Source organism: Scophthalmus maximus, chromosome 11 (genome assembly GCF_022379125.1).
Source record: "Scophthalmus maximus strain ysfricsl-2021 chromosome 11, ASM2237912v1, whole genome shotgun sequence".
NCBI classification, from domain to species: Eukaryota; Metazoa; Chordata; class Actinopteri; order Pleuronectiformes; family Scophthalmidae; genus Scophthalmus; species Scophthalmus maximus.
The window spans coordinates 21,628,179-21,653,301 of record NC_061525.1 but is presented as its reverse complement, the minus strand read 5'-3'; the positions used below and the strand labels follow the sequence as shown (position 1 = coordinate 21,653,301).

Sequence of the window (25,123 nt, the reverse complement as noted above, 5' to 3'; positions counted from 1 at the left end):
AACTGCAAATTTGGCCACTCCCGGTTGCGTCTATAATCTTTTTCTCCCCCCTCCCCTATATGACGAAAGCATCAACGGTCTGATCAAAGCATGTCATGTTTGGTTTTTTTAACATACAGGCCTCATGGTCACATGTGCAAGCTTGCCGACACAGCTGATTTGTTTAAAGAAGTCGATCTAAAAAAAAAGATGGACAGCTGCTACAGCACAAGTCTCATCAAGATTATCTGTCAATGTGAAAAGACACAAACGCTCACACGGCAAAGCTCTAAAGCGCAACAAAAGTTGCCACTGTTAGATAAACGTACTGTCTGAAGAATATGAAAAAGATATGACATGTGAAATATTATTTGTCTAACTACAGTATCATGTTCAACATGAAATCACGTGTCTGAGCTTGCAGCCTTGTGAAGTGAGAGTTATGTGCAACAAGCAGTTGGAGTTTTACACAATAGGTTTTCTGATCTCAGGCCACACGAGACTAGTGCAAATCTGTGGTCACTGTTCCGAAGAAGACCAAAAACATAATTGATAACAGATCAGCTGGTGCACATATCTCAGCCTGCTGCTTTTCGCCAAATCCTCCTTTCTCATCTTACAAACTTTAATCTTTAATCTTAAACGTGACTCCTCTACGGAAGAGTTTGAGGGCCAGGCATAAGGAAAAAATGAAAGGAGGAAGATTTTTATTAATCTTGCATTGAGATGAAGTCGAAATGCAATAGTATTTTAATTTTATTCTCGGTATTTCGACTTTATTCTCGAGGTATTTCGACTTTATTCTCGACAATTAAACTTTATTCACAAAGTATTTCAACTTTGTTCTCGAAGTATTTTGACTTTGTTCTCGAAATGCAAGATAAAGAAAAATCTTCCCCCTCATACTCTTCCTAACTCCTCACAAACAAGTGTCTGCACTTTTGTCCCTGCACACTTTTCCTTTTTCCTTCTTTCCTTTCCTCTGTCCTTGCCCGGTGTGCCTGCTCCACGTGCTCTCGTTTCTGATTGGCTGTCGTACGTTGTCTCGCGGACCAATGGACACGTTGAGTTCACGGACGGCTCGTTTTTTTTTGGATTTATTGTGTCTGGTAGGTGGTCCGTCCAACAGGCGGCTCCGGGTTCAGATGAGGTGAAGCGAGGCAGACAGTGAGCGAAGCCCCGGTGTTTTATCAGTGAGCTACTTTTGTTGTCAGTGTTGTTCCCACACTCAGGATCTAGTGACACATCGTGTCGATACTTTATTTTATTGTTTTAATTCTTCCCACACACAAACACACTCTTTAAACGTTTCGTCGGCGGCGTCAAGCTAGCTAGAAATCAACCACCGGGATTTCAAAACAATAGCGTGGAAACTTGCCACTGTTGGACAAACGTTAAAAGGTAAGAACTGTCTGAAGAATATGAAAATCGATATGATGACGCGTGAAATATCATTTGTCTGTGTGGTTTTATCTACAGTATAATGCTGTTAGATTTTTTTTAGCGTTGACTTTTTTGGTGTTGTAACCAACCGGATGTGCGGGTTTCTAGTGTCTAGCTTGCCGGACGTTGCTCCACCAGTTTCCAGTGAAGCGTTAAAAATGCGATTAATTTGACGAAAAGAGGGAGATTTTATCATTTCTTAAACTAATTCCGGCTGATGACAGTTGCGACTCGGTGTTGCTCGACGCCTTAAGACGAAAAACAAGGGGCGAATTATCTTTTTTTAATTTGAAATAATTCTCTTTGAATAGGTTTTCACACTGTACACGAGAGATAATAAACCCACACGCTTCCATATCGTCCAAATCTTTACACTTCCGGTCCGAGTTTCCAACTCCTGTATAACTTTTTTTTTCTCTTCTCTCCGGTGTCACGTGGCTGCCGTTGCGTTCACGTGTCGTTACATAATAACGTATAGAATTTAATTCCAACCACTGTTTGTTGTTGTTGTTGTCGGTTCGTTTTGTACGTGTTTACCTCCCGAGTGGTGAAAAGGCGGTGTTAGTGAGAGGGAGGGAGGCGGGCGGGCTGGACGGAAGTGTTACATAACAACACGGAGCAGGCAGCTGGAGGGGAGGGGTTACCTGGGGACACCGGGGGCTGCTGCCTTCACGGAACTACTCCCAACAAAAAAAAAAGTTTAAAGTTTTGTAAATGCATCCTGAACAGATGCAATTGTTTGTGTGTGTGTGTGTGTGTGAAAAGGGGGAGACGTGGTGTTTATGAAAGAATAACGGTGTCTCCTCCTCCTCCTCCTCCTCCTGCAGATGGTGAAGCCCCCCTCGACCTTAAAAGACCTTCTCAATGCACATTTTTATCCCTCCCCACCCTTGTGTGTGTGTGTGTGTGTGTGTAGATTTAAAATGTGCATAACGACCGTGTCCTCATGAAGCCTTATCTCACCTCTCTCTTTCAGACGCACATTACTCATAACAGGGAGCGGAGCCGAGCTGAGCTGAGCTGCCTGGTGGTGTCATGCGAGGACAGCTCTAAGAGGGTGGTGGTAGACTGGATGATCGTTTCCCAGACGGGACTCACTCGGCCAACTCATGGGGAAATAAAAACACTGGAACACAAGGAAGGAGATGCATTTTATGTAAAAGAAAAGACGGGCCAGACGAGCTGTGTGTGTGTGTGTGTGTGTGTGTGTGTGTGTATGTGTGTGTGTGTGTGTGACTACACCTGAGGAGCGCCGCCTGCACCTGAATGCATCACAGGTAATTGTCATGTTCCTGTTTACATGCGGTCATAACTCTGTGCAGATCACATCTGTGGAACAAAGGGAATCCTGTTGAGTAACTCCAGCCATGTGTGGGAAGATTACTATTCATTCTATCAACTTTTTAACCTTGTACTAATGTTGATGTTTTATATATTGTTAAAAGCTTCATTATATATATGTTCATATCTTTTTTTTCTTTTTAATTTGCACCTCGTCAGGCGTTTCTTTAAAACCTCAGGTTTTTCTAAGATGCCACTGTGAGGAAATGCAGCTTTTGCTGCTCAGGCGTTAAAGGGGCAGTGAGCGATTTTTAATCCAATACACTTTTTTGTAAAATTCCTTGCACAACACGGTGTGTTTGCAGTTAGTAAACATCCCTCCCCGACACGTGACGAGACGTGCTAGCGACGGACGCTACGACTCGGGTTTTGACCTCGTGGTTTTTAGTGCGTCCGTCTCCCGTACCCGAGGCTGCGGATTGGACGCCCCGACCACAACTGCGGTCAAATCATCATCAAACAACAAACAATCTTTCTCAAACGTCACTTACTGTCCCTTTAAGACTGACTGTTGTCATGCAGGTTTTGTGTTGTGTCAGCGTTAACATGTAGAGTACGCACATGGCGTCATTGTGCGTAAGTTGACACTGTCGCACCGCCCAAAGGCAAACAACCATGCAGTCGATTATTCATGTGGAGAAGAAAATGAATGCACAAACAGATTGAGAAAGAATGCAGGAAAAAGTTATTGTTTTTTTAACAGATATTAAAGAGTAGAGGAGTAACATGATACTTATTTAGGAGGTATGTAGCATAAACAGAACTTTTTATTTTTGAAAGAAACTGGTGCTGCTGAAAAAGTCTCTGGTTTTCATTGTCATCCAAAAAATAGTACTCATTGCTTCAAACACCAGTAGGAAGAAATCACGTTTTGTGGAAATTGGTTATATAGGCTATGCGTAATCCTTCTGACAATCAAACCAACCAACCAATGGGGGAAGACAACCTCCTTGGCGGAGGTAAATATTTATTTTTTGGTCGTAAGAGGCTGGAAAGACTCCAGCCAGTGACAGAGGCCCAGGCCAAGTCACGGTGTTTTCCATCATTCAGAGAAAGATACTCAGTATCGTTACTTTCCTCATCAGGGGTCCGCGATGGCAAAGGAACAGTCTTGCTCGCACAGGGACGGTGCTCGCGCTGCGTCCAGCAAGAACGCCAAAGACGAGAGCAACAGCACGACCTTGCTGGCGATGCGCGATGCCAAAGATGCCGACGAGTCCAGCGGAAGCAGCTCCCGTTACAGCTCGGAGAAAGACTCCGGCTTCTCCGGTGAGAATACGTGATTCTTTGTTTCATCTGTTATGAAAGCTGGACGGGACAAAGTGTTAGGACATGAAGGGAAGAACATTTTTTCTTGGTTTTTGAAATGAAGCAATCGAAGTCTGGTTTAGTTTCATCAGAGGAGGAGTTTCTAAAGATTGTTTCTCAATTTCAGGGGACGGAAATCAATTGAAAGTCAAATGAAGTCATCATAGTTAATATTTGACTCGATGACTGAACGTCTGTGACCAATAAGCTAATGATGCAGCAGATGAAGCACTGAACCTGCCCAGGTCGACCAAGTGCACGTGACCTACTTGGTCTGACGACTGGATCATAAAAATTTAAAGAACACTCTCCGGCTGCATCGTCCTAGAATGGATTTCAAAAGAGAACAAAAAAAATTCACCTAATTTCAAATTCAAAGAACCAAAACATGACAAATGTTACTTTTTGTAATATTAACCAATGAAGGAAAAACTGTATAACAGCGTGTCCGTGTCTTTCCTCCTGCAGACGGCTCAGACTGGCAGCAGACGGACGTGGACGACCAGCACAGCGACAAAGGCCGGACCAAAGACGGCGAGCGTGCAGACGCTTCACAGCCGGATCAGAACCGAGAGCGTGAACAGGGAAGTCCTGGGAATCTGACCCCGATGCCAGAAGGGCGCAAACAATTCTCCATATTTAAGAACATGGTGCTGACACAGGTGAGGCAGGTGCAGACACTGACGGAGGGAACTGGATACACACTAATAAAATAATAACTAAGATTTACTCTTCCTTGTCCTCTCCCAGCAGCCGGACACGGTCCAGAAAGAAGTTCATCTTCTCTGGACAAACAGAAGTTCTGCCACTCGCCAAGTGATTCTCTGCCAGCAGCCCGTCGTGTTGCCGACCGCCGCCCCGCAGCTCCACGCGCCCGTGTCTCGGAGATCCGTCGTCATGGGGAAGAAAATAAACTCCTACCCCCGCATCGCACCTCATCCCAACAGGAAGCCGCCCGACAAACCTTCGTCAAGCGACGATCCCCAGGATCTGAGAAGGAGTGAGAGCTCACCTGGGACCGGGGGTCTACCTGAGCGACACCAGGGAGACACCGTGTCCTCCTCCAGCTCCGCTGCTGCTTCCTCCAGCCACGCATCCTCCTCCGCGTCCAGAGGACGTCACAGGAGCGGCGTCGCCAGCGCTCGCCACCGCCGCTTCCTCAACATGGTGAAGGTCCTCCGACAGTCGGGTTTGCTACACATTACGCTGCGCACCAAGGAGCTGCAGCGCCAGAGCGACGCCGTGGGGCAGGACGTCGCCCAGCTTCGACGGCACGTGGAGCTGCTGTGCGAGGCCGCCTGCCGCCCCCCGGACGGTGCAGCGGCCTTGGAGCGTCTGCACAGAGCCATGGCCGAGTCCCGCAGCTACCCAGACCTCAACCTCATCCCGCCTCATCCAGAATCTTCTTCTGGTCGACCTCAAAGTATTGCCTCAGGTGACGAGGACGCCGCCGCGCCGCCGTCTCGCCTCGTCACCATTGTACTGAACCCGAACTGTCCCACGTGGCAGCAGGCTCGGTCCGAACGCAGTAGGGAGCTCAACGCCTTCATGTCACCTGACAGTTCTACGGGTTAGTGCCTTGAGGAGGAGGGGGAGGAACCGGTAGTTATCTTAGGATATCATGTGTGTTTTGTAATGTTTTATTCTGGGTTATTTTCAAACTGAAACTTGTATACGTTGCAGTTTTTTGTCTCCCTGTTGATTATGTGACTTGACACTGAAAGCTGATCCAATGATTAATGCTCTCCAGTGCAGTTCATCCCCCGCGGCATCATCTCCCCATTCACCACCGCAGAGTTTATAGAACCACGTGCAGGAGGAGGAGACGCTGTCGGTGTGTGAGCCACTCAAATGATTATGGGAAAATAAAATGTTTCCCTGCAGGAGGAGGAGGAGGTGGAGGACAATGGCTCACACACACAGGTGGCACTTAATGCAGTAATGACAACTTCCCTGCGTACTACCAGTTCAATTTAATACTTCAGGGAAAATATGAAAAAAAAATCCCTCTCCTAGCAGATGGAAAAAAGATGGTTTCTAATAATTTCCTGAGCGAAATGGACAGATGGTGAGCGGTCGCTGTGATCGGTGCCTTCTGATCAACATCGGCCGAACAGAAAGACTCTTTAAGGAAACGGGTATCACCTGAGACGCAACCAAGATTTTATGTTGCAGAAAGAAATTGTGTACTGTACCGTTACAGACTTTTACACTGGACGGCTGCAAGGACTTGTTTTCAAATGTCTTCCCAACAAAAGCCAAAGCCTTAAAGACGTTTTCTTTCCACATGATACTTTCATGATCATCATCATCATCATCATCATCACCACAGGTTATTATTCTCAGTCAAGTCTTTATTACATACGCAGCACACGCTTGTGATGAGTCAACCAAAGACAGTCACACTGTCTGTTTCATTTCGTAGCTGCAGCACCGTTTGCGTCGTGAGCCTGAGGGAGTTTGTCAGTGTTTGTATGTGAAATTGTTTGTTGAATAAGTGATGTATTTTGCATGCATGTGGAATGCATGAGATTTTTTGTTCCTCCCACTTCTTTGTGCATGTGGCAAACGGCCATGCACACAATTCTGAAAGTGAAAGTGTTTTTTCATCATTTTTAATGTATTCAAATAAAGCAATATTTGTCCATGATGTGGACTGACTTTCCCCCACAGTGAGTTTACATAACCTAGAACACAGTACAGTACTGTAATATCTGCTTTACCGTCTCGTCACCAACGGAAAAGCAGCGGGGTTTTTTCATCACAAGAAAATTACGAGTGCTTTGTTGAGGAAGTGAAGTTTCATGACATTTCTCATCCAATCCCTTTTAAATGTAAAGTCAAGAATTTAAAGTAACAGTCACATTGATGTTGTTTATGAACACTTTAGTGTACATTTGACAATTCCTCATTCTGGATCAAAATACGTTGTGAGAATATTTACATGGAGATAGTTCCGTTTGATTCAGCGTTTGACATTTAACCTTTTGAATTCTAGATTCTTGCCTGAAGAAAAGCAGCTCACTACCGGCTGTTACATGTTGAGTTGCTCAGTGCTCGGGATCCGGTATCGTTTCATCGACATCACCCTGTGAAACACTTCGTATCTTCCCCTCCGACGAGCTGCAGCTCGGCTTCTTTCCCTCTGGTCAGCTGGAAGTCGTGGTCGGGCCGACACAGCTCACGGACACGCTGAGAAATGGAGATAAACTGATTCTATAAATTGTCCATTGAGCAAATACAAAAAACAAAGAACGTTGCAATGGCGAAAAAGCATTAATGCAATAATGACTATCAGAAATACTGCACTGCTATAGAGAATGTCGTTTTTAACTACCATATATACACTTATCTGTACTGTCATACTTTAAGATGAACAATGCATAGATCAAAAATATATATATGCATATTTATTACTTTAATCCACTGCACATTTTTAGTCTTCCTGCACAAGGTAATACTTTATAAATAATAATATATTTTTGCTACTCTTTGGGATACTAATGAGTACATTTCCACGGCGTGGGATGAGTAAAGTTCTATCTTATCTTAAACTTTTAAAGGGTCCCCCCTCCTGCATAATGATAAGAATGCTAAAATGACCGATAATCTGAGACGTGACGTCTGTTTAAAAAACCTTTTCTGACATTTCGAGAGACGCTTGAGTCTTTGTGTCACTACGAGTAAAGTGACAACAGACACGCATTGTACTTTTTTTTTTTAGCTTTTTATCAGGGGATTCAATTTGACTTGTTAGTTAATGTTTAAGGATTATGCATAAAGGTCTCATGTCCACACTCAGCCAGTCAGTTATCGTATGCACATTGTCTGATCTAGTTAAACCGGCCCCTGCCCGGACCGCAAACTTCTGATTACAGAATGAATCACGTCACGGTGCAAACTTGTGCTTGATTCCATCACCGTCCCCACCTGACGGAGGCTTCCGGTCCCGGTTCCCAGCTTGTACAGAGCCCAGCCCGGCACGAGCAGGATGGAGGACAGGGCAAGCAGCCAGCCCAGCACGTAGGCCCAGTCCGGGTACACGTACCAGCGGTTGAAGGTCAGGGGCTGGTACTCCACTAAAGAAAATATAAAAGAGCCCTGAGAAAACAATGAGAAAAGACACTTCTTGAGGTTTACTGCTCATTTTTGATGTACTAATCCTCCTGGATATTTCAGTTGGAATAAAGACGACGGGGGCTGTGAGGATGTTTTGGTGACTCACCAGTGAGACGAGCGGTGTGAGGTAGAGCCAGCAGACTTTGAAGAAGGGGTTGGCGCTGACCCCCGTCATGTCCTTGATGATGCCGTACAACCGCTCGACCCCTTGATGAGAGCCGGGGTCGGACAACAACGGTTTACAACAACCAGGTGAGAGCATATGGAGTGTGTGTGTGTGTGTGTGTGTGAGAATGTGATTTAAAAGGCGGAGCCGAGTGTGACATGATGGAAAGATGAAGTTTGCCAGTTGAAGAGAATTTAAACAGAAATCGAATTGCTTGAGTCATGGAAAACAAGTAGCAAGGGCTTTTAAAGCTTTAGCCTTACCTCTGCGGCGTCACATTTATTTTATTTTAAGGCTTTCGAAAGTGGAAGAATTATAATTTATTTATTGTTATTCTGCCGCATATGCCCAAATTCCCATGAGCTTGAATAAGCCCAAACGTTGAAACCTGGCCCAATAGCTGGAAATGATGTGCATCAGCTTCAATGATAATATCGTCCAGATCGGGCCACACGGTGGCGCTGCAATAAAGGGCCTCACACCGTGAGTCAGATCGACACGAGTCCAGTTGCATGTGCTCTACAAAAAAAAAGAAAAAAGAAGAAGCTCCACCATTATGGATTTGTGTGTGCTAATTTGCATTAGCTGAAAAACTGTTATATGAAAATAACTTTTGCCCGATTGAGCTGCTTCCTTCTGTTCGGCACGATAAGGTTTTGAACCCGCCAATTGCCACGGCTGTATTTTTTTTATCTTCAACCTAGTCCCCAACTTTACCGAAGTCCAGTACTAAATTGCTGGAGCACCCTATTAAATTATGTAGTTTTTAATCAACAATTTGCAGTTTAAGGGGGGGGAGTTTAAGAACATATGGAGTGTTAGTCTAATGGGATGTGACACGACCTACCGAAGACCCATCCCAGTGCCAGGGTTTCAAACACACAGAGGAAGAGGATGCAGGCTCCGTTACAAGCGTAGTAGTCAAACATCTGGAACACGTACATCCCTCCCTATGCAGACGAAAGCAGAGACGTGTATTTGCCATCATTTATATTGGAACGCGGGGTCAGAGAGGTGCTGGCGGGAGCCGCAAGCGCGTCGGTCTCCCGCACCCGAGGTCCGAGCAGTAGAATCACAACAACAGCAACAACAAAGAATCGCTAACTGCCCCTTTAAACAGCAAAATGCAAGACAGATCTGAAAGCGTCTTCTTACGATAATGATAAAATGATTAAAGACAAAGCCATACGTGGAGGAAATAAATCATAAATGTGCATGTAAGACTATATGCACTGACCTCGGTGATCATGACAAGCTGACAAAAGAAGCACGTGAGGCAGAAGAGGAGGAGGAAACGTTCCCGCCGGCCCGCTCGGCGCATCACGGCAGGAAACATGTCCGTGATGGATGTCATCACCACCTCCATAGCAACGAACTGTACGGACCAAAAAAAAAAAGACAAAAGGCTGAATGGAAATGTGTTCTTCTACAACAAAAAAAAAATGAATCAAAGCTCCTGTGTGTATCTTACTTGTGTGTCCAGGCCCAAGAGAATGAGCATGACAAAGAAACAGATGGACCACACTTGAGGCAGAGGCATCATGGCCACGGCCTGAGGGTACGCGATGAAGGCCAGACCAGGACCTGGAGAGAGAAGCATCACACTGGTTCTTCTTCTACTGCCTGTCTCCAGGTATAACTTACTGGAAGTCACTAAAGGGCTTTGAGTGTACACCTGAAGGGGGCCAGATGTTGCACAGCGGGGAAAACAGGAAGCCAAATGCAGATTGCAGAGGCAGATATCATAATTTACCTCGGACAGTGTAAACAATAAGACCCAGAAGGTAAATCTTCATTTTAGGCTTTTGGCGAGGAAGATGAGGAAGGGGGAAAAAATGGGAATAAATGAAATAAAACACTATTCATTTAAAACTACAGGGACAAAAACACTGAGCGAATGTGTGATTATCATATATTTATCACGTTAGTTGGTTAGAGCATAGATGTATAGTAAAAAATGTTCTCCTTTATGAAATTCTGATATGGTGTCGGCCTGATTGTGTTTGTAAAGTAGATATTTTGTTTGTGGATGAGAAAGAGGCAACATGAGCACAAGCAGTCGGGTATTAACGGATTACATGTAATCTGGATTACGTAATCAGATCACAAAAAATAAGTAACTATAATCAGACCAGATCACATTTGAAAAAAATGTGTTATTAGATCACATTTACATAGTCAAGGTCTGAAGGATTACTTCATTACATGTTGATGATGTTTTTTTTTTTAAATATGGCAATTTAAAAACCACAATTGTTAAAAAAAAAGACTTATTATTATTACTGTATTACATTACTCACCTACATACACTCTCAGGTCGCCAGTTTTATTTTATTTTTCTATGATTTATAGATAATGATATGCTTTTTTGTCTGTTTTGTAAATGCTGAATATGCTAAATGACTTTTATTTGCGTTGGAATTGTTTTTGATGTTTCAACAGTTTTAAAGATTCATTTGTGGAACGCGGTTTGCGTCCATTTATTTTGTCATGCGGCGCAATATTTTCAATGTTTGATTTTTGAACTAATCCAATAGAATTCAGATTAGACGACGTTATTTTTTGTAATCCAATGGATTACGTTACTCACAACAAAAATCCCCATGTAATTTGTAGTCAGTCGAACAAACGTTACTTTTCGAAGTAATCTGACACGACCCTGAGCACAAGTGAGTGAAATTGAATGCGTCAGCAAACGTTCATCTTTGGTCGGTGGCGGCCGGCGTCAGCTGTGAGCCGTCGGGTGAACAGGAAAGAATGCAATGTCAATACAGGATAGAGCCAAGAAGTGTGCATGCTCACTGTGCACTGGCTCAGGGCCCAGATACTGTACTCGTCATGTCCTCAAGATGGCAGCAAAGAAAGTTTTCCATGTTGAATTTGAAACCTTGTACAGTGACTCTGCATGCGAGGTAAACCGAGCCGGTCACGTCGTCCATCTTTCTCTTACAGTTTGTGGACCGAGTTGTCAGGATTTCTTCGAACACCTCTGGTGTTTTTTTGCGTTACCTGACTCGGCCACCTCTGAAATGGGAATGCCTTGCTCGTGGGCCATGAACCCCAGCACTGAGAAGACCGCGAAGCCGGCGACCACGCTGGTGCCGCTGTTCAGCAAACACAGCCACAGACAGTCTCTGCGGAAAAACACAGGAACACACGTGAATGACCCACGAGCCCAGAGCAAGTGGTCGATCGCTTTAATATACTTTATTGATCAGGTCAGAAAAGTTGAGGTCAGAACTTATGTTGCTGGGGTCAATCTGTCCCGTTTTTTAAGTTTAATAAAACAGGAATATGAAAATGGAAAATGACTAATTTAACATGTTTGCAACCCATCACTTGTTTTTCCAATGTTTTACGACTTTTGAATTTCTTTGGCTGGAATATGAGATTGATTGTCAGGTTTAATCTCAACGCTGCGATCGCATGATTCATCACTTGCATGCATCTGCCTGGACAACACTTCTGTCGTCATGGCTTTCTGTATATCTGCAGTTTGGTTGTGTTGCGAGTATTCGCTTATGTCTGCAAGCCCAAAGATGACGCACATGCTTGAAAAAAACTAAAAACAAACGGCGACACAAACACAGAGCTATTTTGTGTGTATTAATCAACACGTGCTAACGAAAGACAGTGTGTCAAAAAAGTCTAAATAAAATAAGAGTAAATTCAACAAATTTGTACTCTGATTAATAAAAAACCTTAAAATATGTATATATATATAAAAGTTAAGATATTTTAGGGCCGCAGCTAACAATTATTGTCATTATCGATTAATCTGTCGATTATTTTCTCGATTGATCGATAAATTGTCATGTCGTAAAATGTTGATCATGCTTCCCAAACCACCAAGATGATGTTGGTTTTGTTCGCGCACCAAATATATTCACTTCACTGTCACAGAGGAGCAAAGAAACCAGAAAATATTCATATTTAAGAAGCTGTTTTCGTAAAAACTACTTGAACCGATTAATCAATATAGTTGGCGACTAATTTAGTAAACGATTTCTAATCGATTAATTGTTGCAGCTCCAATAAAGATAATGTTACTAGAGGAAATTGTTTTTTTTTGTATTACTACTTATGGATGGTTAAAAGTGGACAGCAGTTGTTGCTGGAGGGTCAAAGGTCAGTCACACACTGAGGACCACTCACCTGTAGCAGTTGTTGTTGTAGGTGTTGTAGCTGCCGAGCACCGTCAAGGAGCCCACGCCGATACTGTACGAGAAGAAGATCTGAGCCCCGGCCTCCATCCACACCTGCTCCGACAGAGCAGCAGCAGTGAGAACACTCGTCCACTCACACACTGAACAGTACAGTAAATCCTGCAGCTCGTCCCACCTGAGGGTCTGTGAGTCGCGAGGGTTCGGGCAGCAGATAGAACAGGACTCCTTGTAGGGCGCCGGGAAGAGACAGGCCACGGATCAGGAGGACCACCAGCATCGCGTAGGGGAAGGTGGCAGTGAAATAGACCACCTGGGGGAGAAAAAATAAAGACACATATGAATATTATAGTACACACGTTCACAGTTTAGAGATTGTATCAAATACCTTTCCTGTGGATCTGACTCCTTTCCAGACGCAGAAGTAGCAGGTGACCCACATGGCAATGACACAGAGCAGCACCTCCCACCGGACGCTGCCGATCTGCTCGATCCCCCCGGAGATAGCCAGCACTCGTCGTCTGGAAGGAGGAAAAGAGGTCAACAGATTCAAAATGTTTTATTGATTATTGCTTCCACTTGCATGAAATGCCAACTGAGTAGTTATTAAGAATGTGGAGTCGTATAGTTTGTTAATGATAGACGTTAAAAATTGGAAATGCATCATCATACTTTGCAAGACTTGTATCCCTATTTAACGTGTACATTTATTTATTTGTAAGATTTTGGAATATCCAAGTTCAATGTCTTCATCATCTACTGCCATTCCAATCCATAACATATATTTTAATTCATACAAAAAGTTTTATATAGTTCAATATAGTTTTGTATTCCTGTTTTATACTCTTTATTCTTATTTTAAAGTCTTTGTCTTTATTGAAATTTTTATTTTGTGTGATGTGTGAATATTTTTTTAAAATTTCCTTGTACTAGGTACAATGACAATAAATGGATTCTCATTCTGTTATTAGAACTTTTCTGTGATTTATATTCCTTCGTCATGAGTCTAACAATTTTCTTGATATGTCCTATTGAATATGTCCCGTTGATTGTGTAACCCTGACTTTCCCTAGAATCACAGATAATTAGACAGTAAGTACTGTATTAAGGCTGTTCATTCAGCCTGAGCCTTTTTTGAACTATTACTGTGACCGGAAATTTATATGATATCAATTCTGTGTTTCTTAGATGCCGACTCTCTTTTAATCTTTAAAGTTTGAGGCAAAATATTAAAAATGCTTCAACGGGAGCTATTAGCGGAGGCAGATCTTCTCTTTTCAAACTTTCGTCCACAGACATACTCCCAGAATTCTGTGGCGGCAGAGGACGAGTTGGTCTGGTTGGTCCACTGGATGCTCTTGTTTCTCGATGAGAAGTCTACGCAGGCATCTGACAAGGGTAAACATATTCAGACAGTATGATTTTATGATGCATTAACAACCAGTGAAGTTTCTATAGGTGCTATCACGACATCAGTAAATACCTGTGTTCCAGTCGTTGTCGCAGCTGGCCCAGGGCAGCTGGGAGCTGAAGGAGAACACCAGGTAGAACAAGGCCCAGGACAGGATGAGGATGTAGGTCATGCAGCTGTAGAGGAGGATCAGCTGTCCGCCGTAGCCGATTCCTGCATGGGGAGACAAGCTCCTCCATTTATCCATAAATCTCCTTTATCGGTCAGGGTCTCCACCAGATGTAGCACTAAAACTGCTGACTCACTCCAAAGCAGTCATTTTCCATAAATATAAAAAACAAGTGAAACAATAATAACAAAAATTACGTTTTTACAAATACTTCTGAAAAAACGGTTTAATCAATACTTGATGATTTTACAGCATGTCATGCTTCATTATCAGTCTTTGTTTTAAAAACAATTTTACATTACATTTCATTCATTTAGCAGATGTTAGAATTTTAATTAAAATTTATTTGTATTTTGAAATTAAAATTAAAATTAAAATATAATTTTATTCAAGTGTAAGGTGCAGTTTTCTCCTCAAATTTAGCATTGCACCAACTATTACAGGGTTGGTCTGTCTAACTACACATCCCCTGTTGTTTCCACAAGTCTATATACCAATTTTTTTCCACCTGCAAACACACTTTGATGTGCAGAATCAGTGGTGAGCTCCTTTCAAATAAACTTTCTTTGAGAGTTTTGAGTTTCGCCTTAGTTTGTGCTGACTCCACTTAATTCCACAGCGGGTTGTGTATGTCGCCCACCTTTTCTTCCAATATGAAACATTGAACAGTCTTAACTGAAGTGAGAGTCTTTCCCACAGTGGGTTAAGGCTTCAGTCAATCATTACCCCAACAGCTTCTCCTGTATCAGTCCTCGTTCGTAATTGTTTCCAGCGAATCTTGTGTTTTGTGGTTTGTACAAATGTATATTTTTGTCTTCCTCCGATACAGCAGCCCACACGTCCTGAGCAGCGTCCTGTACCTTCTGCCAGTGGACACAGCTTCCTCCAGCAGGTGATGCCGCCCTCCTGGGTGTACTGGCCGATGGTGGTCTCCAGCAGGAACAGGGGTACACCACAGGTCACCACAAAGACCACATAGGGCACCAGGAACGCACCTGGATTCACAAATTGTAATGCATAATTGTACAACAAACCCACCCCCAATTCATAAGTATAGAGCATCAGATTTTGTTTCACCTCCTCCATTTTTGTAGCAGAGGTAAGGGAACCTCCACACGTTGCCCAGGCCGACAACGTTTCCCGCCACGGCCAGTAGAAACTCCACCTTGCTGCCCCAGTGTCCTCGCTCCTCCACTCCTTCCTGCTTGTTTTCCGTTGGCCTTTTTTTATTCATCGTACTAAAAACCTGAGTCAGGACCGACTCTTCCCCGGTAACCCCGTGTATGCGTCATCTCCAGCCTTTATATTCACTTCGTATTCCATCTAAACGTCTCATGTAATGAGCAACTGCCCGACCAGTTAATCAGTTCTCAGGGGATATGTATGGATTTCAATTATTAAACCGACACAAGCGGTTCATGCAGAAGCGTGTCTCAATCTGTCAGCGTTAGTCGGCAGAATCAAGGTCATCAAGGTCATGACGAGACGAACGAGCCTAAGAACTCTGATGTAAGACTCATCTCTCTTTCTATATGAATATAACTCCAAACTTGTTATCTTTGCTAACGCATACAATCTCTCCATGTAAATATTATCATGATTTATGATCAGGAGCACAAAGGTGTCTTTTTTGATTTGGCCAAAACAAATCTGCAGGTTTTTTCTAACATTTATTTCATTGTGATGTTATGTCACAATGCGTGTGTGTGAGAGAGTTACTTGGGAGGGTATCTCAAGACGTTAATTTTAGAGCTGATCGGTCAAAGGTCAAAGGTCAACAAAAATATTGTCCTAAAAACAAAATTTTCCAATACTTGAGAGACGATCTGAAGCTTTTTTATTTGCTCAGAAAATGATTCCCCGTATCAAATAAGTGACGTCATGAAGTCAGAAAATGGCGTCATGTAGTGTAGTGATGGACAAACTTTTGAAAACCAATAACATTAGAGACACAATCTATATCTTATTTTGAATAACCTCTCAGTCATCCATCATTAAACTGTAGGAATTACGCGGTTCATTTTTAGATTTCCAAGAGGCGGTCACCAACAGACGTAGACGAATCATGTGACGTCGGTGTTGTGCGTCTGTGTTGTGCGACGCCGGTGACGATGATTCCACAATGTCTGTGAACGAGTGTTGCTGTTTTTGTGGTAGAAATATGAAAGCCATCCCTGTTGTTGTACAAAAGTTGCTTCTCTCCGCGTCGCGGTATAAACCCCGCCCATTATCTGATAATCGTCCGTATTCGGACCGGCAAGTTTTTCTGACTGAGTCTGAGCAAGAGGAAATTTAAATGAGCTTCCAGAATTCGTCTGGGTGCCAGGGCATCAACCAGGCTTTCTGATCGTTTCAGCCCTAGACAGACGACTTTTCCATTATTAAACACATAGTGTCAGCACTCTGACACCATACCATCCATACCATCCATACCATCCATACCACCCATACCATCCATAGCATCTGTACCACCCGTTCCATCCGTACCACCCGTACCATCCATACCATCCATAGTATCAATACCATCCATACCATCCATACCACCCATACCATCCATACCATCCATAGTATCAATACCATCCATACCATCCCGTCACCCACACACACATATTCATCACTCACTGGACTGACTGCCAAATGAACCGTATTTCTGCCTTTTGTATGAGTTATGTGCTCAGTCTTAAAACCGTGAGCCGCCTGTTTTCTTTATTTAGTGCTGGGTCAATTCACAAAGCCTCTAGAATGTATCATGGCCATTGTGTGCACAGTTTCACTGCCCCGGTAAACTTTCTGAAATGACCCAGCACTAATTTCCCAACAAGGACGGTGAGTAGCGTGTCTCCTTTTCACTGTGTTTTCGTGGTTTGCCCTAAAAGCCTGCCCCGTGTGAGGGTCGAACTCACGACCTTCAGATTATGAGACTGACGCGCTGCCAACTGCGCCAACGAGGCTGCAAAAGTGCTTTGAACCATTGAAAAAAGTAAATCCGAACTCGTACAATCTGCTCTGTGTATTCGATAACGGCATGAGACATAGTCATACGGCTCATATGGTGGTCAGCCCACTCAATGGTTAATTTCATCACATAATTGACAGCAATATTTCACATTAATAACTATTTTAATCAGTGCACTCTCTTTGAGATTTACAGCAGTTAAAACACTGAAGCTCACCGACAATGAAAGATCCTTTTTCTTTGCATTAAAGTGCACTTTGTGTTTTTCAAATTGTGTCCTCCAAAAAAGTTTTATACCGTCTTTGAATTCCCGATCCGGTGATCAACACGTGTATTAGTTTTTTTTGGCCTGCAAAACATTTCAAACGGAGCTAAAGCGAAGGAGACCACGGCAGGACGAAGAGCAAAAAGAGGACGTGTGTGGGTATCATCCGCCCGGTTCCGCTGGTCTCCGTGCTCCTGTCTCTCGTCTGCCTCTGCTGACCAGGCGTCAGGGGGCAGCGCTTCATGTTCCCCGCCGTGTCCCACACCAGCAGCTCTGCCCGGGCGGAGCAGCAGCTGGACGTGTACCTCACCCACAGCGGCTGTGACGAGCCCTGGACCCACTGGGACACATTCAAAGGGGAGTCTCCTTTCTCCAATCTGGCCTTGTGCTGGTGTTGGTGATGGTGGTGGTCTCCGCTGGTCGTCTGGTCCCCGCTGTGAGCCTGTTCCTGGCCCTCGCCCACGCTCCCCTCCTCTCTGGTCGGGGGGCTGAGGAATAAAGTCAACGTGCCTTCACCCGTCTGTAGCTGGAGGGCCGCGAGGCCAGCGCGCCCTCTGTCCGACACGACCAGAGAGGCGCTCCAGCTCGACTCGTTGCAAGCGGACGGACAGGTGGACCGCCCGCCTACGGCCGAGCAGGACGGCGGGGACGTGTCAGGATCCTGCAAGAGAAAAGAGGGAAGTGGTGATGATCAGTGTGTGTGAGCTTAAGTAAGGGGAGTATATATAACGTATTAGTTTCCAGTTAATGCTCCTCACCGGTGGCACCACGGTCAAGTAGGCAACGGCGTAATTTGAGTCTGCGGAGTCGAGAGCTCGCACGGTGAGGGTGAGCGTGACGGTCGCTCCTGCCTGTGCCGTGGCCGGAGTGTGGACGTTCACCTGATCACGGAAAGACCCTTGTTCTGCAACGTGGAACCTGGGGGACAAAAACCATAACATTATTTTTATTTATTTGAATGAGGGTATGAAATGTTATCATATAACATTACATTTATTTGAAAGTACGTGGCTGCAAAGTGAGGACAGATAAGTGCCCACGCTGTTCTTTCAAAAAAAAAAAAATTGGGCCCGTACCTGTGAGGTCCTCTGCTATGAAGATATCCACGGTCGTCGTCCATGCTTAGACTGAAGAGTCGGGCCGGGCCGTGGTTAAGGATGTCGAAGTCGACCATTGTGCTGTGCCCAGGTACGAGGCGGGGGACAGAAAACACCTACAGACGTGCAACAATAGGAAAAACGTAGTTGATGGAAAGTTGTTGAAGGAGAAGTCAAAATGGTGGAACCCTCACAGTGAAGTTGGGCAGTACCTGGATCTGAACATGAGTGGGCTGCACCATCTCCGTGGAAACCCTCTCCAGCTTGTTTCCCCGTCCGTCTCGGCCCGTGAGGCGAACACAGAAGGGAACTCTGGGCACGGCGTCCACCTGTCCCACCAGCTCGTCCACAGAGTGGGATGAAGATGATGAGGAGGACGAGGAGGACGAGGAGGAGTTCAGCTTCACTTGCTGGAGGGTTTCCCCTTGAGCTCCCAGCAGTGTCAGGTGACTGAAAGACGCCTCCTCGTCCGGAGCCAGGCCTGTGACGGCCAGCACCAGGAAGGCGGGGACACCTGGGAAAATTACACAAGGTACAAAGCAGGTTTTAACAAATGGTAAATACACCTTTCTAAGAACTGAACTAAACCGAATCTCTCACCTGCTATCGGACTGCCCTCCACTCTGGCCAGACCTGGGTGCGTCTCATTGGTCACAGTGGCAAAGTAATACAGGAAATCCACACTGCTGCCACCTGGTAGTGCAGATCAAAAAGATATTAAACGCAATCACATGATGTGTGAGAAATTACCTGTTGGTCGATTCGCTCATTTTTTAAATTTACCGATCACATTGAACGTGAGGTTCCCGTCACTTTTGGCGCGGACTATCCACTGGCCCGGCTGCACAGGAGGCAGCAGGCGGATTCGGTACAGACCCTCGAAGTGCTCCAACGCCGCCAGAGGGCCGGTCCCACCCAACAGAGACTGGCTGTGGTCTGACAAGGAGAGGAAAGAAAACTGAACAATTAGTGGCAGTAGAATATTCTTAGTAAATACTATATAGAAAGTAGTTGCCTTGATTTTGCTACCATTAGCATATTTATATTACTACAACTAGATTTACCTGAAGGATTGGTGAGGATACACTCTGTCAGGACGCCGGTGAAATGTAGGGTGATGTTTTTAACTGAGCTGTCGACTCTGAAGGAATGAGAGGACATCAGCTCCTGGGAAATCTCCACATGGAGCAGGGTCACCTGGGGAGGAGGGAGAAAAAGGTCAATGTAAACTGATCGATCGATGACGTACAGTAGGTCTCAGATGTTGATGTCCCTACCTTGTCTGCCGCTGTGTTGTCCTCCACTATGGCAGAGACCCTGTGGATGTCAGAGTTGGTGGTGAATATGGTCAACCCTCCTGACACGGAGGAGAGGGACGAGTAGAGAGAGAAACGATCCGGGGACAAAGGTTCCATGATCCTCCTCTTCCTCCTCCTCCTCCTCCTCCTCCCGCTGACCTCTGTCGTGTACTTGGGGTCTTCAGTGAGGAGGAACGTCACCTGTCGGAAAAATCGGATCAGGACTTGAGGAAGTCGTGCTGAAATACGACTGACTGATTTCCAATCCTCTTGGAAAGACAGTTTATGTCCACAATAAACAGTACGTAAGATAAATAGAGACACTTCATAACAGAAAAACAATCCATCCTAAAATGCAAATTACACAAAACGGCTACTACTCTTTGAATCAATTTAGCCAGATTGAATGTACTGTAACATCATCTTATATTATGTTAATCTGAACTGTTAAACTCATCAAGTGAGACTTTTGAGCTCCAGATTTGATTACCAGCACAGTCTTTCTGTATGCAAATCATCTTCAAAAGAAACTCATAAATATTAACTGCATGTGTACAATACTGAAGAAAACGTGTATTTTATTGTAGAGAAATAATCTTGAAAATGGAAACCCACCTTGCTCTGTTTCTCCAGTGCGAGGGCCTTCACCGCATCGAACAAGTGGGCATCTTTAGGCGAAGCATCGGTGAAAACAAAGATCTCAGACAGCGGTGGACTGTGAGTGAGTGCCAGCTGTAAACACACAGCACAATGACAAAATTACTGAAGCAGCACAACAACTGATCCCCTCACCTTAAGTTCTACAAAAGAAACAGCGTCTGAGATTACCTGAATGGCCGAGAGGCACATCTCCGGTTCGTCTCCTCCTCCCAGCGCCATCAGGTTCTCCATGTGCTGCATGAACTGGTTTGGGTCGTCAGTCTCGTACACTGGTCCTACGGCTGGAGAGTACAGTACACACCAGAAATGTAAGGTGGATGACAAATAACACACCTGCCACGATGTCAACCATCAAATTGAACTTGTTAAATCTTTGAAGCTTAATTTAATTGTCAAGACAAAATTTAAGGGTATACACGTAAGGAATTGTCCAACGTTTTGGGAAACTCACTAGCTAGTTTTCTTAGCATGAAGCCTGGAATTACGCTAGCTGGCTCTGTGCAAATGTCAAAAAAATCCACCCGCATTTGTTAGCGCAAAGCTAGCAGAATTACATTTTATATTTCATTAGTTTAATCTGTACAAAAAAAATGCACATATCATGGTTTAAAGGTTTGGACTATTTAATGTAGCCATAGCTACCCCCAGGAAGTCCCTGCGGTTTTGATACGACCATGCAAGCATTTTCCAGTGAGCTCACCTAAGCTAACTAACTGCTGGCGAAAGTGAGCGAACATTTCACTATTCAAACCACTTTTTTATGATGTACTATACATGGCAAAAAAATTATGTGATCAGCCCAATGTGAAGAGTTGAACGCGGTCTTCATTCAACGTTTGCTCAGAAATTGTTTGAGATCAGTTCCATTTTATAGCTCAGAACTAGGATCTCCGAGCCTGGAAAGTCAGGGTAGGGATTTTTTCCGACCTCCCGAGTCGGAATTCCGACTCTGAGGGGCGTTCCAGTTGCTTTATAGCCTTTTGTACATGCATAATAGTACTACATGTTGAATCCACCTACAACCACGTGACAGCAATAACTACCCGTGGTAGTTTTACTAAAGAGAATAAAGGTTCTGTACGATACTGTTGTCATCCAGACTCTGACCATGGACCTCACCTGGGTCATGGAAGGGCACGAGGAGAAAGGTGCCAGTCTGCCCCGGGCTGTTGGCCCGGCTCTGAATGATGGAGTGGGCCCGGAGGCGAGCGGCAGTGATCTCCTCGAACATGCTGCCCGTGGTGTCCATGACAAAGACCAAGGCGGGGACCTGCTTCACGCTGAAGAGCCTGTGAAAGGAGGTTTGGCAAGACAAAAAGCGGAAATTTGTAACATAATATATATTTTGGGAAGCACGTGGGCCCACAATTGGAATTGGAAATGAAAGTTACCGGAGGAAGTCTTTGTGGCCCACAGTGTCTCTGAGGTCTCTCAGTACAGTCAGAGTGGCCTCAGTGGCCAAAGTGGCAGCTTCCACATGGAGGTAGTAGTGAGGGGAGAAGAGAGGTGAGGTGCTGTCTTTGTTGATGCCCCCTTTAGCCCCCAGGAAGCGGCTACTGTCCAGAACACCTCCATGACTACATTTACCTAAAAAAGTAAGATTAAAAGCCATTAAAACACTCAATGCTGAAATGCTTTTGATTTGAATTGACTTGTTCCTTTGCGATTTTGGAAGGACAGCAGCCGTTGGTGGCTGACACCATACAATCATATGTACCCTGAGGTTTTGGAGGGAAAGTGCTGAAGTAGCCAGTGGTGAGCATCTGGGAGTGTTGCTGGGAGTTTGTCAGTCTTGGCAGGAGGTTGTTTCGACAGGTGGGACTGAAGCACTCCATACAGGTAGGCGTGTCCTCTGCGCACAGAAAGAGCGAATTAAGTTTTTCACACTTTGTGATGAAGTGCACAGTAGTGTAATCACAGATTTGATTTATACCTTTGGCCACAGGGATGGCTGGCTCCTCCGGCTGCAGCAGGTGGAGGTATATGGAGTGTTGGCCCATCTCCACCCAGTTACTGTGGCTGTAGAAGTCCTGGTAGAACACACGGTTGAAAGACAAGGCGTCCATGTTTACTTCAAGCACATATTGGAGGAGAATATTTTTTAATAATTAACATCTCTTAAACCGTGTCTTAATTGTGGGGGCTGATTGGTACCTGCAGGGAGTGGAAGAGCTGGCCCAAGCTGTGACGGGCACTTTGGTACTCCTTGGCCCGTACGGAGAGCACAGTTTGGGCCCAGAACTGCCGCAACATTGTCACGGCGCTGTCAACGCGCTCCGAATCAAAGTGGTACACCGGGTCGGACCTGGTGGAGCTCACAAAGTCCATGGCGGCGTTGGCCTTCACCACCTCGCCCATTGCTCTCCAGAAGCCACGGCCGAGTCTGGCCTGTGAGGGATTAGTTTTCAAACATAATTGGAATGAGATGTAGTGGACAATATGAGTAGTTTAGCGTATGGTAAAGTTTGGAATAACTCCAATGTATCATCAGCCACTGATGTTGGCTCACTTCAGTAATGATCTCAGTAACGTCTGTGGAGATTCTCATTCATCCAGGTCATAGTTGTCCATGAGGGTGTTGAATCACAACTGAAGAAGCCTCTTGGATGAGTGGTCAAACGTCTTCAAGAAACTACAACCAAGTCCAGCTGCTCCTGACTCAACACCCTTGTGGTTCTCAGTAATATCTGACATGATTTAATGAATTCTGTAAACCAAACTTGATGTACTGCAAAGATCAGCTCACCCGTTCCTCTGCAGCGTTTCCCTGGGGCCTCTCGGTGCCCGTCAGCGTCTCCAGGGTGACGTTGAGCACGGCCTGCTCTGTGATGTATTGGTGCGTGTGCGAGTCCCAGGAAAGCGTCAACACTCGCGACCAAAAGTTGGGGAGGAAGCCCGTGCACGGCAAAGCCGAGAGGAGGAGGAGGTAGGCGAGAATAAACCGGGGCATTGGCCTCCCGCTCCCTTCCCAGATTCTTCCTCTGCCCTTTGACATCGTGTCGTGGAGAGAATGCCGAGTATTGTCACATCCTATACCTGCATGGAACTTAAATAAATATAATTTCAGCTTTTTGAAGCTGCTATTGTTGCCTTGGCTGTTGGAAACGTTGTTTCTTCAAACATTAAAACTCATTCAGCTGAGCCAAACCATCAGAGTCCTTTACTCATTCATGATTTTGACAAATGAAAAGCAGTTTCTTCTTGCCAAACGGACGGATATGAATTGACCTGACCCCCATTGTTCGGTGAAGTTTTGTTCTGATTCGATCAGTCTGTGCCGCTCATCACCCCTACGCCTTAACAGCCCCTTTGCCCCCTACCTCCCCCCCAAAAAACCCTCCTCCTCTCACATTTTTGTCAGCCACGTCTGTACTGAGGCCCCTATTGTTCTTTGCCCACTTTATTCAGATACAATACTTTGGTTTTTGTTCTCATCGTCTGTGCTGTGAGACGCCGAAACAAAGCACCAGGGCCTGTAAAGAACTGCTCCCTCCGCTCTGCCTCAGCCTCCATTCAGCGAATCACTTTCAATTGATTGCTGGTGTGGTCCCCTGGATCGAGAGCGCGAAGAATCCTCCCTTTCACTGGTTGTGCAGGAAGGATGCAGACTCAGATACTTGTGTGCAGATGATTAATGACAGTTTTTAACATTTCAAACCTGTGCAGATTGTTTACTGTGGTTCTTCTTTGAACTACTTCTGAGACTGAGGCATGTTAAAGACGTGGTTCAACAGTAACTAACTTCCTCGTCGACTAAGAAAAGTACGGCGTGTTTGTTTTTAATCACGGTTCGATGATTAAAAGGCAACAACTACACACATTTCTTTAAAGATGTAGAAGGGCACACATGAATACAAAATGTTCTCACCTCAGTTCATCTGTTCAGACTCTTTCTCTCTAAGTCTTTGCTCAGACGCCACACGAGTACATTCGTATAACCACGTAGATCACCGCAACCTGCTGTGTGCAGAGGGAGCCTGTGCCTGCTTTCACAGCATTCTTGTGTGTGTGTGTGACACAATTATTTAGTTCACAAGTGTCTGTCCTTGGGCTCTTGTCTCCGGCTCCTCGTCAGTGAGAAGAATAACACAAACCAAGACGAAGAAGCACTTGCTCGGTCTGATGAGGGTCCGGTTGATTCTGCTCAGTCTTGGGGTGTGTTTCTTGGTGAGGGGGACACACACACACACCATGAGACAGAAGACGTCCCGTCATAGCTCCCCTACAGCCTTGCGCCCCTCCTTACCCCCCATTATTGCACGGTGCATTGATTTGCCACAAAAGGGGCCGCATATATTACAAGCCAGGGTGTTTTAACTCAGTGCAACCCCAACCCCCTTGCCCCCTCTCTCTCTCTCTCTCTCTCTCTCTCTCTCTCTCTCTCTCTCTCTCACCATAACTCTTGCTTTTCTAATGACACTAAAAAAACACAACAACCCCTTCCTCACTATACCTAGTAACCCATGTTTCCCATGGCAATGCAAAGAAGGCCATCAGTTGCCAGCCAACGCCGGGGACGGTGTCGAACTCTGTGGCACTGAATGTGGTCAGAGGACACGGACTGAATGATTGCGGTATTTTGTGGCCTCGGCCTTCTGTTTGTTTCAGGGGGTTTTCAGCTGTTTCTCAGGAGATGATCTAGTTTCAGTAAGTAAGACGGAAGAAGGACGTTTTGTTGGTGTAGTTTATGTCTCAGGCAAACACCTTGGTAAACCCACTCTCTTTCAGAAAGTGAAAGTAGATGTGTG

General features: G+C 45.0%; 3 protein-coding genes and 1 non-coding gene across 9 annotated transcripts; 1 reads left to right on the top strand and 3 right to left on the bottom strand.

Moving 5' to 3' along the window:
* The first annotated feature begins 1,087 nt into the window (after positions 1-1,087).
* On the top strand, positions 1,088-6,736 carry LOC118299549 (CLOCK-interacting pacemaker-like). 4 transcript variants are annotated; one of them, XM_047335735.1, is made up of 5 exons: positions 1,088-1,380; positions 2,399-2,699; positions 3,849-4,032; positions 4,540-4,733; positions 4,825-6,736. In XM_047335735.1, the coding sequence occupies exons 3-5, from the start codon at positions 3,858-3,860 to the stop codon at positions 5,644-5,646; spliced, it is 1,191 nt and encodes a 396-aa protein (XP_047191691.1). In that variant the 5' UTR covers positions 1,088-1,380; positions 2,399-2,699; positions 3,849-3,857; the 3' UTR covers positions 5,647-6,736. The 4 variants fall into 4 exon arrangements, with proteins under 4 accessions (XP_047191691.1, XP_035479259.2, XP_035479260.2 ...); XM_035623366.2 differs by having other exon boundaries at positions 4,822-6,736; XM_035623367.2 differs by having other exon boundaries at positions 1,094-1,172; positions 4,822-6,736.
* LOC118299548 (sodium- and chloride-dependent GABA transporter 2-like) lies at positions 6,405-15,440 on the bottom strand. 2 transcript variants are annotated; one of them, XM_035623361.2, is made up of 14 exons: positions 15,177-15,439; positions 14,960-15,094; positions 14,003-14,143; positions 13,821-13,908; positions 12,908-13,040; positions 12,698-12,832; positions 12,512-12,615; positions 11,366-11,490; positions 9,828-9,940; positions 9,594-9,731; positions 9,204-9,306; positions 8,297-8,397; positions 8,002-8,172; positions 6,405-7,263 (listed from the first exon to the last, which is right to left on the bottom strand). In XM_035623361.2, the coding sequence occupies exons 1-14, from the start codon at positions 15,331-15,333 to the stop codon at positions 7,156-7,158; spliced, it is 1,752 nt and encodes a 583-aa protein (XP_035479254.1). In that variant the 5' UTR covers positions 15,334-15,439; the 3' UTR covers positions 6,405-7,155. The 2 variants fall into 2 exon arrangements, 1 of the variants encoding a protein (XP_035479254.1); XR_007031711.1 differs by lacking the exon at positions 6,405-7,263 and having other exon boundaries at positions 8,125-8,172; positions 8,297-8,875; positions 15,177-15,440.
* Positions 15,441-16,977: 1,537 nt separating this feature from the next.
* Positions 16,978-17,050, bottom strand: trnam-cau. Its single transcript has one exon. It is a non-coding gene; the product is annotated as a tRNA-Met (tRNA).
* A 150-nt stretch (positions 17,051-17,200) lies between these two features.
* vwa7 (von Willebrand factor A domain containing 7) lies at positions 17,201-24,607 on the bottom strand. 2 transcript variants are annotated; one of them, XM_035623963.2, is made up of 17 exons: positions 24,244-24,607; positions 23,122-23,421; positions 22,530-22,763; positions 22,309-22,405; positions 22,093-22,227; positions 21,767-21,962; positions 21,495-21,664; positions 20,544-20,656; positions 20,331-20,447; positions 19,695-19,916; positions 19,482-19,614; positions 19,201-19,353; positions 19,018-19,110; positions 18,630-18,931; positions 18,397-18,533; positions 18,079-18,238; positions 17,201-17,981 (listed from the first exon to the last, which is right to left on the bottom strand). In XM_035623963.2, exons 2-17 carry the CDS (start codon positions 23,368-23,370, stop codon positions 17,427-17,429), a joined length of 3,066 nt encoding a protein of 1,021 aa, XP_035479856.2. In that variant the 5' UTR covers positions 23,371-23,421; positions 24,244-24,607; the 3' UTR covers positions 17,201-17,426. The 2 variants fall into 2 exon arrangements, with proteins under 2 accessions (XP_035479856.2, XP_035479857.2); XM_035623964.2 differs by having other exon boundaries at positions 23,122-23,411.
* Positions 24,608-25,123: the final 516 nt, after the last annotated feature.

Bases quoted from the DNA above. Each gene is read 5' to 3' on its own strand.
- LOC118299548 (XM_035623361.2), bottom strand. From the start codon at position 15,333: ATGAATAAAAAAAGGCCAACGGAAAACAAGCAGGAAGGAGTGGAGGAG. The intron at 15,095-15,176 runs GTGAAACAAAAT...TTGTGAATCCAG, and splicing joins CTGCTACAAAAATGGAGGAG to GTGCGTTCCTGGTGCCCTAT. The intron at 12,616-12,697 runs GTGGGACGAGCT...CTGTCGGAGCAG, and splicing joins CGCGACTCACAGACCCTCAG to GTGTGGATGGAGGCCGGGGC.
- vwa7 (XM_035623963.2), bottom strand. From the start codon at position 23,370: ATGTCAAAGGGCAGAGGAAGAATCTGGGAAGGGAGCGGGAGGCCAATG. The intron at 20,448-20,543 runs GTAATCTCAGAC...GTGTGTTTACAG, and splicing joins TGTGCCTCTCGGCCATTCAG to CTGGCACTCACTCACAGTCC. The intron at 19,615-19,694 runs GTAGGGACATCA...CCTCCTCCCCAG, and splicing joins ACAACACAGCGGCAGACAAG to GTGACCCTGCTCCATGTGGA.
- LOC118299549 (XM_035623366.2), top strand. From the start codon at position 3,858: ATGGCAAAGGAACAGTCTTGCTCGCACAGGGACGGTGCTCGCGCTGCG. The intron at 4,033-4,539 runs GTGAGAATACGT...TTCCTCCTGCAG, and splicing joins GAAAGACTCCGGCTTCTCCG to ACGGCTCAGACTGGCAGCAG. The intron at 4,734-4,821 runs GTGAGGCAGGTG...GTCCTCTCCCAG, and splicing joins AGAACATGGTGCTGACACAG to CAGCCGGACACGGTCCAGAA.